At 39.8% G+C, this 19,700-nt stretch overlaps 1 protein-coding gene across 2 annotated transcripts in view; it reads left to right on the top strand.

The window, feature by feature from the left end:
- The first annotated feature begins 1,357 nt into the window (after positions 1-1,357).
- The window catches only part of lrp12 (low density lipoprotein receptor-related protein 12), a 45,229-nt gene continuing 26,886 nt past the window's right edge, over positions 1,358-19,700 (top strand). Inside the window, exons 1-2 of one of the 2 annotated variants that reach the window (XM_035794994.2) lie at positions 1,358-1,388; positions 14,686-14,742. In XM_035794994.2, the coding sequence (XP_035650887.1) occupies positions 1,382-1,388; positions 14,686-14,742 (64 nt within the window). In that variant the 5' untranslated portion in view covers positions 1,358-1,381. Of the gene's footprint in view, positions 1,389-1,553; positions 3,150-14,685; positions 14,743-19,700 lie in introns of those variants that run through there. The other variant, XM_035794993.2, reaches the window with a different exon arrangement.

The raw sequence follows: 19,700 nt of genomic DNA, 5'->3' as shown, positions 1-19,700 counted from the left end.
GCTTGGTCGCAAATGGGTCTTCCAAATGGACAATGACCCCAAGCATACTTCCAAAGTTGTGGCAAAATGGCTTAAGGACAACAACATCAAGGTATTGGAGTGGCCATCACAAAGCCCTGACCTCAATCCTATAGAACATGTGTGGGTGTAGCGTGGTTCGTATTGCGTTGTGTGATTTAAGTAGGACTGCCACAACTGGAGGTCTGCTGGTTGGACTGTTTTATTTGCCCTGCACACGAAGAAACAACACACAATATTTTAGCCCTTGGTGCAGTCACAGCTCTCAGGCACCTCGCTAGCCGAAGGTCAGGCAAAAGAGAGCGGCACAAAACACATTACCTCGAAGGTAACAAAGCAAAGAATGAAAAACATTTGTGATGAAAGAAATAAAAGCTGAAATAAGTCATTCTCTTTACTATTATTCTGACATTTCACATTCTTAAAATAAAGTGGTGATCCTAACTGACCTAAAACAGGGAATTTTTACTCGGATTAAACGTTTTTATTTTTACTCTGATTAAATTGTGAAAAACTGAGTTTAAATGTATTTGGCTAAAGTGTATGTAGACTTCCGACTTCCAACTGTATGTGACAAATAAGATTTGATTTGGATATTTCAAGTATTTTGCACTGTTTGATCCGATCCAACGCGCAGTTTACTGGTAGAACGGACGGTTTACCTTTTCCATTGACGTTTGTAGGCTACTGCGGCTAAATACGGTAATGTCAAATTTCTCGAGTAGACATTATTTCATATATAAACATAATACGTACACTATTATAACCATTGCAGAATAAATTCCTCACATTTTCTGGCCATTTTTAATTAATATTCCTGTAGCAGCCATACAACAAATGACCATGCTTATCTCTCATTGTGCTCTTTAGATATTATAATTTCAATGTGTTTTTTTAAAAGCGAATAAACAGTTTAAGTGGGTAGGCTACCACTGTAAGTAGGCCTACTGTAAATCAGTTTTCTTTTCGTTCCGAGTGGACAATGTTTCAGAATTCACAGGCAGTGCGGCATATTGGCACGACCCTGGGTTTATAAACTCTGATATCGATTCTGCCGCACGAGCATGCTTTTGCGACACAGTCGATCGCGCGCTCGACTGGCTAGACGGTCGAGGGTTCGAGACCTGCTTCCTCCCTGTTTCATTACAATATTTATGTTCGGAAAAAGTAAAAATAAAACACAAATATAAAACATCCAACAATGTGCAATTGTTTTTGTCTTTCAGATACACTAAATTTCACTTAAAAAAAAAAAAATTCTGCCAACCGCTCCAAAGACATTTGACCAGGTTCGTCATATATTGCGATTTCCTTAGATACAATCTTGGCCTAATTCCAATACTTCCGGAGTGTTATTGCCAGCATGAAAGGTGATTGATTGATGGTTGCTTTTCAACTGTTTCACGACAGGTCTGATTATAATGGAAAACATGTATGGCGTGCACCAAATTCATAAATCTCAATACGCATGCAGTTATTTTGTATTACATTTACGCAACGGTTATAATTGACGCCCATTGGTAGTGAAAGGAGGGATGGGGTTCTGTCCATGAGGTTGAGGTTGGGTCATTGGGTAGTGGGGAAACACCGATGGGAAATGTGAGGATTGTGGGGAGGTAGAGACTGTGAAGCATGTCCTGTTATATTGCAATTGGTATGCTGAGCATAGGAAGACATTTTCTGTGAGCTGGCTGAGTCGGGTGTAACCACATTTAAGCTTGTAACAATTGTGGACTCAAAACGACATGCAGAGAAAAATGGCAAGGAAGCTGTTGTTGTTTCCCTATTCCACCGGCCTGCACCTACGGGTGACGTTTAAAAATATATATTTAAATGTGTAATTCGCACTCCGACCTGAGAAAGGCAGCAATACAGCACAAAGAAGACGAAGCAGAAGGGGACGATGATGATACTGATACCACCGATACCCCGGCTGTAACAACATTCAGCCGATTCATAGCTAGTTGTGGCTACAACGGGGTGTACTGTTACATACAGTTTAGGGCCCGGAGTTTTAGGGGGCTTGTGCTTTATAAAATTTTCAATGATGGTGAAACTCTAAATAAACATGTTAGACACCACTAGAAGAAGACAGTGAAGTGACATTTCAAGGATAACTCTCAGAAATATTTTCGTTCCGTTCTGCCATTGCTTTGGAAACTAGCTTACGTTAGCATGCTAGCTTGTAGCTAGCATTTGTGAGGTTGTGGAGGCGTAAACGAGAGAAGGGGGATTGCAACGCTCTTTTGTTTTTTAGTTCACAGTTATCTTTCGGTTATATTGTATTTATTTTTCTAGTTTACATTCAGTGACATATTTATGTGCGATTTCAATGTTGGTAATGAAACGTCATTGTGCTAACCCAGCTAGCTATCTTTGTTAACGATAGCTAACGTTTGCGTTGAACACTAACATTAGCTAGCTAGCTAACACAAAGGGGAATTCTAGTAGCTAACGTGAGCTAGTTAACGGTGGAGTTGACTGTATTGCTAGCAATGCCTTTGTATTTTCCTCTGTTCTGGAACAATGCATAGCACAAAGGTTAATATCATACTAGGATATGGGGTGGCACGTATATCTACACATGTAATGTGACGATGGATTAATATTGGCTAGGAATAGATAGATAGCTTACATTAGAGTAATCGTTAGCTAGCAGTTCGCTAAAAATTCAATGTCGCTATTTTGTTGTTATGCTAGCTAACTAACTAGCCAGCCAGTTACAACGCACTGTTTGCGTTCAGCGGTTTGATTGCAGTATTTTGTCAAGACGGCTATATTATTGTTTCTTCATTGTCATCTAGCTAGCAAGATAACTTTATAAGATCTGTATTGGCTGTATAATTGATTGTCAATCACTGTCGGTTGTCTGGCCAGACAGGAATTGGCTTTAAATCCGTAGCAATCTCATTGGTTGCTTTTGTTTTTGTCACTGCCTAAATGTTTTTGGAACACCAAAGAAGAGAGCTTGCCTAGTTACATTTTTGGGAACATTGTAACAAGTAATAAAGTAGTAACAAATATAATTAGGCCTAGTTCATTAGCTATAATGGCCTACTACACTTTGAGCTCAAATGGGATTTCATCTTCATCATGGATCTCTCTACACATGGTCCTCCTCATATTCACTGGTAAGTATTTAATAACTAAATATTTGTTACCACTCTCATACAATCTATACCACAGCAACTCAAGCACACAGCAGGATATGGTAATTTCCATCTAAAAGGACCCATGAGCACTGACGTAGTCCTGTGTATCTCAGTTGGTAGAGATAAGCCCAGGTTGTGGGTTCGATTCTCACGGTGAACCAGAATGAAAATGTATGCTCTAAGTCGCGTGTGCTAAATGACTAAAATGTAACATGAAGTTTTTAGGAGCATGTAACATTTGGTGTCAAATAGTCTATAATTTTGGGAGATTCTCACAATGCTATATGTATTGTGATTCGATACTGGGATTTTCTTGTGATTTGATGTTCCAATCATATTGCTCACTGCAGTGCATTCGGAAAGTATTCAGACCCCTTGACTTTTTCCACAATTTTTAACTTTACAGCCTTATTCTAAAATGGATTAAATATTTTTTCCCATCACCAATCTTCACAGAATACCACATAATGACAAAGCAAAAACAGGTTTTTAGACATTTTTGAAAATGTATTCATATTAATAACAGAAATGGCATATTTGCATAAGTATTCAGTCCCTTTGCTATGAGACTCAAAATTGAGCTCAGGTGCATCATGTTTCCATTGATCATCCTTGAGATGTTTCTACAACTTGATTGGATTCCCCCTGTGGTAAATTCAATTCATTGGACATGATTTGGAAAGGCACACACCTGTCTATATACGGTCCCACAGTTGACAGTGCATTTCAGAGCAAAAACCAACCCATGGGTTTGAAGGAATTGTCCGTAGAGCTCAGAGATAGAATTGTATCAATGCACAAATCTGGGGAAGGGTACCAAAACATGTCTGCAGCATTGACGGTCCCCAAGAACATAGTGGCCTCCATCATTCTTGAATGGAAGAAGTTAGGAACCACCAAGACTCTTCCTAGAGCTGGCTGCCTGGCCAAACTGAGCAATCGGTGGAGAAGGGCCTTAGTAAGGGAGGTCACCAAGAACCCGATGGTCACTCTGACAGAGCTCCAGCGTTCCTCTGTGGAGATGGGAGAAGCTCCCAGAAGGACAACCATCTCTGCAGTACTCCACCAATCAGGCCTTTGTTGTAGAGTGGCCAGACAAGCCACTCCTCTGTAAAAGGCACATGACAGCCCGCTTGGAGTTTGCTGAAAGGGCACCTAAAGGATTCAGACAGTGTTAAACAAGATTCTCTGTTCTGATGAAACCAAGATTGAACTCTTTGACATGAATGCTAATCGTCATGTCTGGAGGAAACCTGGCACCATCCCTACGGTGAAGCATGGTGGAGGCAGCATCATGCTGTGGGGATGTTTTTCAGCGGCTGGAACTGGGAGACTAGTCAGGTTCGAGACAAAGATGAACAGAGCAAAGTTCAGAGAGATCCTTGATGAAAACCTGCTCCAGAGCGCTCAGGACCTCAGACTGGGGCAAAGGTTCACCTTCCAACAGGACAACAACCCTAAGAACACAGCCAAGACAACGCAGGTGTGGCTTTGGGACAAGTCTCTGAATGTCCTTGAGTGGCTCAACCAGAGCCTGGACTTGAATTTACATTTACATTTAAGTCATTTAGCAGATGCTCTTATCCAAAGCGACTTACAAATTGGTGCATTCACCTTATGACATCCAGTGGAACAGCCACTTTACAATAGTGCATCTAAATCTTTTAAGGGGGGGGGGGAGGATTACTTTATCCTATCCTAGGTATTCCTTAAAGAGGTGGGGTTTCAGGTGTCTCCGGAAGGTGGTGATTGACTCCGCTGTCCTGGCGTCGTGAGGGAGTGTGTTCCACCATTGGGGAGCCAGAGCAGCGAACAGTTTTGACTGAGCTGAGCGGGAACTGTACTTCCTCAGTGGTAGGGAGGCGAGCAGGCCAGAGGTGGATGAACGCAGTGCCCTTGTTTGGGTGTAGGGCCTGATCAGAGCCTGGAGGTACTGAGGTGCCGTTCCCCTCACAGCTCCGTAGGCAAGCACCATGGTCTTGTAGCGGATGCGAGCTTCAACTGGAAGCCAGTGGAGAGAGCGGAGGAGCGGGGTGACGTGAGAGAACTTGGGAAGGTTGAACACCAGACGGGCTGCAGCGTTCTGGATGAGTTGTAGGGGTTTAATGGCACAGGCAGGAAGCCCAGCCAACAGCGAGTTGCAGTAATCCAGACGGGAGATGACAAGTGCCTGGATTAGGACCTGCGCCGCTTCCTGTGTGAGGCAGGGTCGTACTCTGCGGATGTTGTAGAGCATGAACCTACAGGAATGGGCCACCGCCTGAATCCGATCGAACATCTCTGGAGAGACCTGAAAGTTGCTGTGCACCGATTCTCCCCATCCAACCTGACAGAGCTTGAGAGAATCTTCAGAGAAGAATGGGAGAAACTCCCCAAATACAGGTGTGCCAAGATTGTAGCGTCATATCCAATAAGACTCAAAGTAAACGGTCTGAATACTTATGTAAATGTGTAATTTCTGTTTTTTTAATAGATTTGCAAAAATGTCTAAACCTGTTTTTGCTTTGTCGTTATGGGGTATTGTGTGTAGATTGATGGAAAAAATAACATTTAATACATTTTAGAATAAGGCTGTAACGTAACAAAATGTGGAAAGTCAAGGGGTCTGAATCATTTCCGAATGCACTGTATATGTCTGCTGCAGAGACACAAGAAAATGAGTTTTGATCAGTCATGGAAATAATTGCTGAAAACATGTTTGCACACTTTAAAAACCTGTAGAATAAGTTATAGGATGAAAAATACCTGAATTTCGGCACAGGTACAGCCGACTAGTGCTAGCTAACGCTACCTGGCATTTTCTTTTTTTACAAATCGATATTTGAGTCTTGGTATGGGTAAAATCTTGTCCAAATTATATCGGCATTTGTAACTGCCGATTCACCCCCCCACCATCACTTTCCAAATCCCCACATATCTTTATGACATTTTCTTATTTCTCTCCGGCATGAGGGAGAATTATGAAAGTTCACAGAAGTAATAAGTATAGGTAGACCTACCGTTTAGTTTGTGTTTTTACTGATAACAATGTTGTCTATGAATCGGTAACAGTGACTGAAAAATCTGCAACAAAATTATTGCAATTGAATTGGCCACAATGGGGAAATCATAGTAATCCCAAACCACAGTTGCAGTAGAGTATGGTACAGTAGAGCACAAATGAGTAGGATACAGTATAATATATAATAATAATATATGCCATTTAGCAGACGCTTTTATCCAAAGCGACTTACAGTCATGTGTGCATACATTCTACGTATGGGTGGTCCCGGGAATCGAACCCACTACCCTGGCGTTACAAGCACCATGCTCTACCAACTGAGCTACAGAAGTATAATGTAATATACTGTACTGAACTCTACTTTTCTGTACTCTACTGTAACAGGGGTCGCATTAACACAGAATTCTGTGTATTTAAAGATAAAACACTAAATATATTTCTCTGTTGTGTAAGCACAAATCTAAAATGCTTCTTATTGTAATATCTGCTCGACTTTAATGAAATGTTGTGCTTCAGTTGCACTTTTCCGCTCGGATGAGAAATCTGTGCTCTCGTTGTCAGACTAAGAAAATTCACGTATTCACGAAGGGGCATTCTATCAGCAGACAGCTCATTTTCTCTGTGTACTTTTATCCGGTAAAATGCAAGATTAACTTCAAGCAAAGCATTAGGATATGTAGATGGTTACAATCATTCTATGATAAACATTATAAATGGGATGCACATGCTTCGTTTTGCAAAAAATACCTTGCTTTTTCATTGTAAGCTAATTTATTTGTGTGGCTGCTAGCCAAATAGCATTACACTTCTAACTGCTGAAAATGAAGCTATTTTCTGCTAAATGTTTGGCATTAATTTATTTTGTGTGATGAAAATCCTTAGTTGCATGCCCATGATCACGGTTGACTTTTAATATAAAACACCGATTCTTTTTTGATGGTCTGCTGTGCTAATGAGGTCGGCCCCCAAACAAGATCAAATTTGGTTGGTTCAGAACGGACTTAATATCTACTAATCTTAGACATGACTATGGTCAACAAGTTTGGACATCACAGTAGAATACAGCAGTGCTATACTGTGATGTCCAAACTTGTTTAACATAGTCACGTCAAGAGTGGTAGATATTAAGTCCGTTCTGAACCAACCAAATTTGATTCTGTTTGGGGTCCGACCTCATTAGAATAATAGCCTGTGTGTAGAATAATACCCAAACATGCAATGGAGGATATTACATTTTTCTACCTTTGTACATCACCATGAAGAGAATGACAGTCATGGGTCTTTCTATAAATAATAGGGCCAATGTGTCACATTGGGATCAACATTTTAAATGGGGGAAAAAAAGATTTTCATGCAGTTCCACATGTGTACTTAGAAGAATAAAAGTGAATATGCAAATTGTCCCATAAGTCCACCTATATAACAACATAGGGCTAGGATTTCAATGTTATACAATGGTATAATTCATATAATTGTACATATAGGGCCTAATATAGAATCCACCTCTCCCAGCATACAAAAAGTAGCCATTACCAGAATAATGCATTTTGTAGGCCTTACGAACGCAGGGACACATAATAAAGTCATGAATAGCGGTAGCATTAATCGCACCATTGCTGTTTTTATGATGAGAAAGTTACCAAAAAACACAGGTTCCTTTTTTAATGGAAGGATTTGTATTGAAATCCAAGTTGAAGGCAATAGATATTTTTGTCCTCATAATAACTGCATTTGGTTTTACCGCAACACCCTTCAATTGAAGCGTGGGAAACAAACGAAAGTGGTCACATCTCTCACAAAAACAGATCAAAAATTAAATCACAGATAATTCTAAGGGAGTAGGAGAACTTAAAATTGGCAAAAAAATCAATAATTACAAGGACTTTTCAAGAACTAAATTGAGGAAATTTTCAAGATCTGCCTATTCAGGGTAACGAATGAGACACCAAAATGATCTTGACATTCCTTGCAAATGCTTTTTTTCCAGTACTTAGTGCCTGCGATGCAACAACAGCCCATCACAACAGCTGTGTGTCACTTGTGTCATTCTGAAAATTCCTTCCTGGATCAGATGATGTGTGAAAATGTCAGTGTAATTATTTTGCATAATTAAGAAAGAACCACCTTAATGAAAATATAGATTTAAGTTTTAAGTATCAAGGTAAGGTGACTCGGTTAGAAGCATTTCATACAATTTCATACATCATTTGGAATTTGTGTGCCCATGAGAACTTTTTCACCTGTAACAACACAAGGAGACACAAAATGTTACGTAGTTACACTGCATTTATGGGATCTCTATACAAAAAAAACTGTTTCTTACAGGGTTCAACTATAACGTCAAATTTAACTGCTTAAAATGTATGACAACAATTTACACTATCATAAATGCAAGGACAGAAGAGTAATGTTTTATGTCACACGATTTTGGACAATCTGTCAAGGCAACCATGATAAAGGGTTAAACCGGTTTTAAATCAACTCTTGAATTTGGTTGAATATAGCTATGATCCCCCTTATATCTTCATGTAATGACGTGGAAAAAAAACGGCACATTGACTTGTCAACAGCTGCAACAAGTTGTCCAGTGTAGGAAATCCTCACTGGTACCCTAGTTTATAGAAAGGCCCTCATAATTATGCATATCTGTATAGTACAGATCAAGGACCAATGATGTCATTATTTTACTGTAAATATGTTACCGGGTGTTGATCCACTTCACTAGTTCAATAGCCAAAAATGTCCTGAACAAAATATAAACGCAAAATGAAACAATTTAAAAGATTTTACTGAGTTACTGTTCATATAAGGAAATCAGTCAATTTAAATAAATAAATTAGGCCCTAATTTATGTATTTCACCTAACTGGGAATACAGATATGCATCTTTTGATGCAGATATAAAAAAAGTAAGGTCATGATTTAAAAAAAAAAACAGTATCTGGTGTGACCACCATTTGTCTAATGCAGCGCGACACATCTCCTTCGCATAAAGTTGATCAGGCTGTTGATTGTGGCCTGTGGAATGTTGTCCCACTCCTCTTCAATGGCTCTGTGAAATTGCTGGATATTGTCGGGAACTGGAACACAACTGTCGTACACATCAATCCAGAGCATCCCAAACATGTTCAGTGGGTGACGTCTGCAGAGTATGCCGGCCATAATAGAACTGGGAAATGTTCAGCTTCCAGAAATAGTGTACATTATCATACTGAAACAAGAGTTGATGGCAGTGGATAAATGGCACGACAATGAGCCTAAGGATCTCGTGTTTGTTGTCCGTAGCTTATGCCTGCCCATACCATAACCAAACAGCCACCATGGGGCTCTCTGTTCACAACATTGGCATCAGCAAACCGCTCACCCACACAACGCCATACACGTGGTCTGCAATTGTGAGGCCGGTTGGACGTACTGCCACATTCTCTAAAACGACATTGGATGCGGCGTACGGTAAATAAATGAACATTACATTCTCTGGGAACAGCTCTGGTGGACTTTCCTGTCGTCAGCTTGCCAATTGCGCGCTCCCTCAACTTGAGACGTCTGTGGCATTATGTTTTGTGACAAAACTGCACATTTTAGTGGCCTTTTATTGTCCCCAGCACAATGTGCACCTGTGTAAGGATCATGCTGTTTAATCAGCTTCTTGATATGCCACACCTGTCAGGTGATGGTGCTCACAAACAGGGATGTAAACAAATTTGTGCACAAAATTTGAAAGAAATAAGCATTTTGTGCATATAGAAAATTTCTGGGATCTTTTATTTCAGCTCATGAAACATGGGACCAACACTTAACATGTTTGCGTTTTATATTTGTGTTCAGTATACCGTCAGGGTAGCCTAGTGGTTAGAGCGTTGGACTAGTAACTGAAAGGTTGCAAGTTCAAATCCCCGAGCTGACAAGGTACAAATCTGTCGTCCTGCCCCTGAACAGGCAGTTAACCCACTGTTCCTAGGCCGTCATTGAAAATAAGAATTTGTTCTTAACTGACTTGCCTAGTAAAATAAAGGTTAAAAAAATAAAAATAAATAAGCTACAATAAAATAACAAAGGCCAAGTTGTTTATTTTTTATTTTACATCCCTGTTAGTGTGCATTTAATCCGTCCATCTGACAGATGTGTCATATCAAGAAGCTGATTAAACAGCATGATTTCCCTGAACAACATAAGAAAGGGAATATGATCCATCATCTTCCAAAAACTTTTTCAACATGCATCTGTAAAATGATAGTCTAGTAACTAAAGCTTTGGTTGTCTGTAACACCTCCTTCTGCAACTGGATCCTGGACTTCCTGACGGGCCACCCCCAGGTGGTGAGGGTAGGCAACAACACATCTGCCACACTGATCCTCAACACTGGGGCCCCTCAGGGGTGTGTACTTAGTCCCGTCCCATGTAGTCCCTGTTCACCCACGACTGCATGGCCAAATACGACTCCAACATCATCATTAAGTTTGCTGACAAGACAACAATGGTAGGCCTGATCACCGACAACGATGAGACAGCATATAGGGAGGAGGTCAGAGAACTGGCAGTGTGGTGCCAGGACAACAACCTCTCCCTCAATGTGAGCAAGATAAAGGAGCTGATTGTGGACTACGGGCTGAACAGGCCCCAATTAACATCAACGGGGCTGTAGTGGAGCCGGTCGAGAGTTTCAAGTTCCTCGGTGTCCAACTAAATCACCAACTAAATATCATTGTCCAAACACAACAAGACAGTCGTGAAGCAGGCACGACAACACCTTTTCCCCTTCAGGAGACTGAAAAGATTTGGCATGGGTCCCCAGATCCTCAATATTTTACACCTGCATCATCGAGAGCATCCTGACCGGTTGCATCACCACCTGGTATGGCAATTGCTCGGCATCTGACCATAAGGCTCTACAGAGGGTAGTGCGTATGGCCCAGTACATGACTGGTGCTAAGCGTCCTGCCATCCAGGACCTATATAATAGGCTGTGTCAGAGGAAAGCCCATCAAATTGTCAGACTCCAGTCACCCAAGTCGTAGACTGTTTTCTCTGCTACCACACGGCAGGCAGCACTGGAGCACCAAGTCTAGGACCAAAAGACTCCTTAACAACTTCTACCCCCAAGCCTTAGGACTGCTGAACAATTCATCAAAACTTTCTGTTTATCTATGCATTCACTTCACCCCTACCTACATGAACAAATGACCTTAACTAACCTGTACCCCCGCACACTGACTCGGTACCGGTACCCCCTGCATATAGCCTTGTTATTGTGTCACTTTTTATTATTTTTTACTTTAGTTTATTTGGTAAATATTTTCTTACCTCTTCTTGAACTGCACTGTTGGTTAAGGGGCTTGTAAGTAAGCATTTCATGGTAAGGTCTACACTTGTATTCGGCGCATGTGACAAAGTTTTGGATTTTATTTGAAGGCACTTGATTCTATGTATCATGCAACTCTTAGGTTTATTACCAACCAAAAGCATCTGACACATCACTGTGATCTCTGTAGTTCTGTTGGCTGGTCTTCGTAGACTCTACACTTAAACATTGGTATACTATGGTCTATAACCTTTTTGGGAAAGCAGATGCTTTATCCCTCTTAATAGATAAGGCCAGAAAAACAATAGCAGTTACGGTCTTACTTAGTTCTAATGGTTCCTAAAATCAGAACGGATCATGTCAAAAATGGTTTTAGTTACTCCGCTCCTTGGGCTTGCAGTTCTCTCCAGACCAGCTTGAAACTCCAGGATCTTGGTTCTTTGGAGGAGGTTAAATGTCTGGTTCACTCACGTGACTGAGGAATGTGTTTGTCATTAGGATGTTTATCTATGATGCTTCTATGTTTCTGTCATTTTAATGTAGTGTATATGTATATTTATACATTTTATAGTATGTCTGTCTTTAAGTTATGTCTGATCTTAGTCTTAAACATTGTTCCACCCTGTTGCTGTCTTGGTTGGACCAGGTCTATCTTGAAAAAATAGATTTTTATCTTAATGAGACTAACCTGGGTAACAAAAAAAAACACTGCATCGTTTGGAAGGGCCACTAAGCAAGCATTTCACGGTAAAGTCTGCACACGTTGTATTTGGGCGCATGTGACATAACATTTGATTTGATTGTCATTGGATGGGTTACCTTTAAATATTAATCAGCAGCACCAGGGCTCTGTGATGGTTGTCACCTTTCTAATTCTGTTATTTCAGCCCATGTGAAAGGCAGCTATTACATTTAAATCCACATTTGTGAACTGGGTCGTTCCATGTCATTTCAGCAAGCCGTAACACCTGTCATCTCAGATTGTTCTGGAATCATTTCTGTATTTAGAAACGTAAGATAAACATTCCAGAAACATAATTTTGTTGAAATATCATTTGATCTTATGCTGATTGATAGCACCAAAATTGGCCATTTTAATTCATAGGATTCATATAATATTGAATAATTATAGTATCTAACATCCAATTTGGACCGAACTTTTGTTTCTAACAATGAGTTAGACATGAGGAATCCAAAGGAGTGTTGAAAAGCCATCCACGGACTCCCCCACATCCCACCCCAGCAACAAGTGTATATGGTATCAGTTCTCTATGGCTGAAAAGTAGTATGAAGATACGGCTCGGAATATTGCTTCTATATCCTATGAAATGTAATGTTTCTTCCCCCCCTGTTCAGAGAAGTTAGTAATAGTAATTGAAGTTGTTGGTTTTCTGCCCCATTTAAAGAATCTCCCCCATTGTTAAAGGGATAGTTCACCCAAATTACATAGCATGTGCTGCTGTCATACCAGGTCAATGGACTCTTTACAGGGTAAGAAAACCAATATGTAATTTGGGTGAATTATCACTTTTGACAAAAAGGGGGTGGGTTCTTTAAAGAATCACCTAATATGAGGAACAGCACCATTTTAGTGGTCAGAACCTGGTAATATCAGGATGTAGGGTGGGACATAAACCCAACATCTTAATTTACTAATTTCTCTGAACTGGGGGAAAACAACATCACCAATTTACTGAGAACACATTACATAGGATGAAGAACCGATACTCAGAGCCGCAGCTCCATACTACTTGTGAAACATAAAGAACTGATACTATATACTTATTGTTGGGGTGGGGATTGGTGTGGAGGGTCCGTGGGTGGCTTTTGACCATTCAAATCAGATGTTAGGTACTGTTATATCTGAATCCTATAAAATGGCCAAATTGGGTGCAATCAATTAGCTTAATTTCTCTGAGCCAAAATTATATTTGAACAAAATGATGTTGCAGGAATGCTAATCTTAACGGTTTCTAACAACAGAAGCGATTTCATAACAATCTGAGATGGTGGGTGTCAACCCTCTTTCTTGTGCTTTTTGAGGTGGAACTACCCAACTAACAAATGAATGCAATATGCCTACTGAGGTGTTTTTTTCCCACTACCATCCATAATGGGCATGTAGGCGTAGCGGCTAGCCTTAGTTCAAAGAGTTGATTGAGGCATGAGCGATGAAGTTTTCAGAATAATATGTCATAGGTTAGTACTTCTAAGTAGTTTGTGTAGTCAAATGATTCAGTCCTACAAAAACCTTGTCTTATTTACGTTTAGTCAGTTCCTAGGCTACCCCAGGGAAGGAGCAGTGGATCTGTAGTCAAACTAGTCGTTTAACAACATTGTTTCCTTTGTTAGGACATGTTGGAAGGTTTGCCTGAAGATTATTGATGCTCTGTTCTATTGCTCACTCACAGCACCACACACCCGACATTGCCTAAATGCCCTCAGCTCACAGCTTGGCTAATAACATGGCATAAGCCTAGGGCCAGGCAGCCAAGTACTTCAAGTCTTCCATTAGCCAAGTCATCCATGAGCCTATGAATTCTACATGCCTATAGAAATATATTCTTTCAGTCATATTTTTTCTTCATTTTGTGGTCCTTCTGTAGCTCAGTTGGTAGAGCATGGTGCTTGTAACGCCAGGGTAGTGGGTTCGATTCCCGGGACCACCCATACGTAGAATGTATGCACACATGACTGTAAGTCGCTTTGGATAAAAGCGTCTGCTAAATGGCATATTATTATTATTATTTATTATCATTTTAGTATCATTTATTATGATACTCATAACCTGTTTGATTGTTAAGCCTAGTTAGTTTTTTTTTTTCACTTTCCACTATTTTCCACTCAGTTGTTGACCAATGTTTGCGTGTGACACTTTGGGCAAGTGTAATCGTCCTCTCTAACTGCCAGTTGTTCCCATACACATTAGCCTACACACTGTCTCAAAGCTTATCAAATTCTCCTGCTGCAAGACTACAGATGTCATTTCAGTTGCCTGTTAATCGACGTGTTGTTTGAAGCCTATGTCTAAAGTCAGCCTTGGGTTTCATTGATTCAATAGGTCAATATTTGCATTTGCCCTAGAACCAGTGGACTTGCCTCAGAAGGGCCAGAGTTATGAATAAGCCCTGTTTACACAAAAGATGAGTCCAAAGCTCGTGATCACACAATCATTCATTAGAAAATAACCATTTTTTTTTTCATCTTTTCTAGGAATTGCAGTTTGCTCCCAGCACAACGAGAACGTTTACGTATCGGGGATTTCTAATGGTAAGTTCAGTTAGCCTAGATCACATGATTTATGATTATCTCTGAGCTTGTAGGCTGTAGGCAGTAACTTACAACTCAGCCTTTGTTTTTGTCTGCGATGAACCAAACACTACAATTGTTGCCCACAGCAGACTTTCAGAATAGTCTTTTTGCATGAACAGAACAGAACAACCAGAGTTGGACTGCAGATTGAAGGAAAAGCTGCCAACAAGTCAAGTGCTCAGCATTTTTGGGAATTCCTTCAAGACTTGGAAAAGCATTCCTCGTGAAGCTGGTTGAGAGAATGCAAAGCTCTCAAGGCAAAGGGTGGCTACTTTGAAGAATCTAAAATATATTTTGATTTGTTTAACAACTTTTTTGGTTACTTTATGATTCCATATGTGTTATTTAATAGTTTTGATGTCTTCACTATTATTATATAAAGTAAAAAATAGTAAAAATAAAGAAAAAGCCTTTAGTAGGTGTGTCCAAACTTTTGACTTGTACTGTATAGGCCCTCAGAAGCAAACAGCTTTTTCACTCACTATAAATAAGAAGATTGTGGCCTACTTTCCTGATTCCATAGTGATATTTTGGTCTTGACAAACTCACAACGGGTATTCCAGTGATGGTAGTCTACAGTATGGCTAATCTATAATCTATTGGCTACATGACTTGCAAAGGAGTAGGCTATTTGATGCAGACATAAATATAACATTTCCATTGTACAAAATGACATTCACTTACAGGCTCGAGGAAGTTTTGCCCTGGCTTGGAAACATCTCTTGCAAACTATTAGTAATTTAAAGTTAGGACTTTTTTTGTAGCCAAACAAAATTATATTACCCAACAAAAAATGTAACAGTGATCATAAATTGTATTTCCATAGCTGCACGCATCAATATCTATTTGGAATAGGACATTTATTTTGATGGTGTTTAAATTGTTTTGCCCTATCAGAAGCTCTCTGGCAGTTGAAGCATCTAGCCTAATGAAAAATGATGGTAATACATTTTTTTAATAAATCATTTATTTTGGCTTATTCAGTGCCTTTCGAAAGTATTCACACCCCTTTTCCACGTTTTGTTGTTCCAGTCTGAATTTAACATGTATTAAATTGAGATTTTGTGTCACACAACACCCCATAACGTCAAAGTCGAATTTAGTTTCTAGAAGCTGAAATGTCTTGAGTCCATAAGTATTCAACCTCTTTTGTTATGGCAAGCCTAAGTAATTTCAGGATTAAAACTGTGCTTAATAAATCACTGAAGTTGCTAACTCATTCTGTGTTCAATAATATGTGGTTAATATGATTTTTGAATTAGTACCCCATTGCTTTACCCCACACTAGAGGTCGACCGATTATGATTTTTCAATGCCGATTATTGGAGGACCAAAACACCTGATACCGATTAATCGTCCGATTTAAAAAAATATATATATTTTTTTACATTGATTTATTTATTTGTTATAATGGCAATAACAACAATACTGAATGAACACTTATTTTAACTTAATATAATACATCAATACAATCAATTTAGCCTCAAATAAATAATGAAACATGTTCAATTTGGTTTAAATAATGCAAAAACAAAGTGTTGGAGAAGAAAGTAAAAGTGAAATATGCCATGTAAAAAAGCTAACGTTTAAGTTCCTTGCTCAGAACATGAGAACATATGAAAGTTGGTGGTTCCTTTTAACATGAGACTTCAATATAAAGGTAAGAGGTTTTAGGTTGTAGTTAATATAGCATTTATAGCATATAGACTATTTCTCTATACCATTTGTATTTCATATACCTTTGACTATTGGATGTTCTTATAGGCACTATAGTATTGCCAGTGTAACAGTATAGCTTCCGTCTCTCTCCTCGCCCCTACCTGGGCTCGAACCAGGAACACATCGACAACAGCCACACTTGAAGCAGCGTTTACCTATCTCTCCACAAAAGCTGCGGCCCTTGCAGCGCAAGGGGAATAACTACTCCAAATCTAAAAGCGAGTGACGTTTGAAACGATATTAGCGCACACCCAGCTAACTAGCTAGCCATTTCACATTGGTTACACCAGCCATTAGGCTGAAAGGCTTGAAGTAATAAACAGCGCTGTGCTTGTGAAGAGCTGCTGGCAAAACGCACAAAAGTGCTGTTTGAATGAATGATTACGGGCCTGCTGCTGCTCAGTCAGACTGCTCTATCAAATCATAGACTTAATTATAACATAATAACACACAGAAATATGAGCCTTTGGTCATTAATATGGTCGAATCCGGAAACTATCATTTAGAAAACAAAACGTTTTATTATTTCAGTGAATTACGGAACCGTTCGGTATTTTATCTAATGGGTGGCATCCGTCTAAATATTGTTGTTACATTGCACAACCTTCAATGTTATGTCATACTTACGTAAAATTCTGGCAAATTAGTTCACAATGAGCCAGGCAGCCCAAACTGTTGCATATACCCTGACTCTGTGTGCAATGAACGCACGAGAAATGACACAATTTCACCTGGTTAATATTGCCTGCTAAACTGGATTAGTAGTTATGACTAGTGATTATGATTGATTGTTTTTTATAAGATAAGTTTAATGCTAACTAGCAATTTACCTTGGCTTCTACTGCATTCGCGTAACAGGCAGGCTCCTCGTGGAGTGCAATGGTTAGAGCGTTGGACTAGTTAACTGTACGGTTGTATGTTTTTTAGGTGTTAGATCTTAATCAATCTAAACGTCCAGATCTTTATTGGCGGTAACCCGCTCGATTTGAGAAACAATCAATGAGTGAATATGTAGCCCATCTGACATATTTTTTGTTTGGCCTGCATTAAGTACAAGTTTTAAATCAACATTGCCTTCATGTAATGTAACAAAATCAGCATGGTCAACAGTCATTGCAATGGCATACATAACCATATCATCTGCATACTGATTAATATGAAGGGATTAAATACATAGACCAATATTATTTATATGAATAGTAAAGAGAAGAGGACCAAAATCTACCCCTGCGGTGCACCTTTCATAATATCAAGGAAACTAGACTTGACACCATCAGAAAGCACACATTGTGTCCTGTTTGTGAAATACAGTGTAGGTGTTAAACCATTTGCAAACCATGGTAAACCATTTTGGGTGGCAGGTTAGCCTAGTGGTTAGAGCGTTGGACGAGTAACCGAAAGTTAAAGTTCATATCCCTGAGCTGACAATGTGAAAATCTGTCGTTCTGCCCCTGAATAAGGCAGTTAACCCGCCGTTCCTAGGCCGTCATTGAAAATAAGAATGTGTTCTTAACTGACTTGCCTAGTTAAATAAAGGTTCAATTTAAATAAAATATAATTTTAAAAAGTGGTTGTGATATGAGCGAACTGAGAATGGATCAACAACATTGTAGTTACGACACATACCAACCTAAATGACAGGGTAAAAGGGAAGCCTGTACAGAATACAAAATATTCCAAAACTTGTATCATGTTTGCAAAAAGGCACTAAAGTAATACTGCAAAACATGTGTGAAAGAAATTCACTTCTGTCCTGAAATATTTGGGGCAAATCCAACACATCACCGAGTACCACTTCATATTTTCGAGCATAGTGATGGCTGCATTTCGTTATGCGTATGCTTGTCATCGGCAAGGACTAGGGATTTTTTTTTACCATAGAAAGACACGGAATACAGCAAAGCACAGACATAATCCTTGAGGAATACCTGCTTTTCTTTCCAACATACACTGGGAGATGAATGCACCTTTCAGCAGTACAATAATCTAAAACACATGGCCAAATATACACTGAACATCTGCACCCCCTTTTTTCTCTCAGAACAGCCTCATTTCGTAGAAGCATGGACTCTATAAGGTGTCGAAAGCGTTCCACAGGGATGCTGGCCCATGTTGACTCCAATGCTTCCCAAAGTTGTGTCAAGTTGTCTCGATCTCCTTTGGGTGGTGAACCATTCTGGATACACATGGAAAACTGTTGAGCGTGAAAAATCCAGCAATGTTGCAGTTCTTGACACACTCAAACCGCTGCGCCTGGCACCTACAACCATACCCTGTTTAAAGGCTCTCTGCTTCTATGCGGTACCGGTGCATCAAGTTGATACAACAGTAGCTAAGACGGGAAGAAGTCTGTCCATAATAAAGTGTTGCTCTAACTTGTTAACAGCACTATCAACAAGACAGGTCCTACAGGCCCTGGTTTTGTTGCACCTGAACAACTGTTCAGTATTGTGGTCAGGTGCCACAAAGAGGGACTTGGGAAAGTTGCAGTTGGCTCAGAACAGGGCAGCACGGCTGGCCCTTAAATGTACACGGAGAGCTAACAATAATGACATGCATGTCAATCTTCGTAAGAGGTGTTGACAAGCTGAAGGTTACAGAGCTGTCTGTTTAAACTACTAGCTCACAGATCAGACACCCATCCATACCCCACAAGACATGCCACCAGAGGTCTGTTTAAACTACTAACACACAGCTCAGACACCCAGTCATACCCCACAAGACATGCCACCAGAGGTCTGTTTAAACTACTAACACACAGCTCAGACACCCATCCATACCCCACAAGGCATGCCACCAGAGGTCTGTTTAATTTGCTATGGCTGCAATCCCACTAACGGGATAAGTGTCATCAACAACCGATGAATAGCATAGCGCTACATTCAATAAATATTACAAAAAATATTTAAATTCATGAAATCATGAATTATGCTTTTGTTTACAGTGAAATGAAAGCAATCCAAGCGTTTGTGTAAGTTTATCGATCGCACGACAAAACATTAAGTACACTTCAGTACACTAAGTATTGAACATTAAGTACACTACGCATCAGGTAGCTTGGTCACGAAAATCAGAAAAGCAATCAAATTAATCGTTTACCTTTGATGATCGGATGTTTTCACTCATGAGACTCCCATTTACACAACAAATGTTCCTTTTGTTCCATAAAGAATATTTTTATATCCAAAATACCTCCG

The sequence above is a fragment of the Oncorhynchus keta genome, chromosome 20 (genome assembly GCF_023373465.1).
Source record: "Oncorhynchus keta strain PuntledgeMale-10-30-2019 chromosome 20, Oket_V2, whole genome shotgun sequence".
Classification (NCBI taxonomy): domain Eukaryota; kingdom Metazoa; phylum Chordata; class Actinopteri; order Salmoniformes; family Salmonidae; genus Oncorhynchus; species Oncorhynchus keta.
This window is presented reverse-complemented; position numbering and strand designations above follow the sequence as displayed.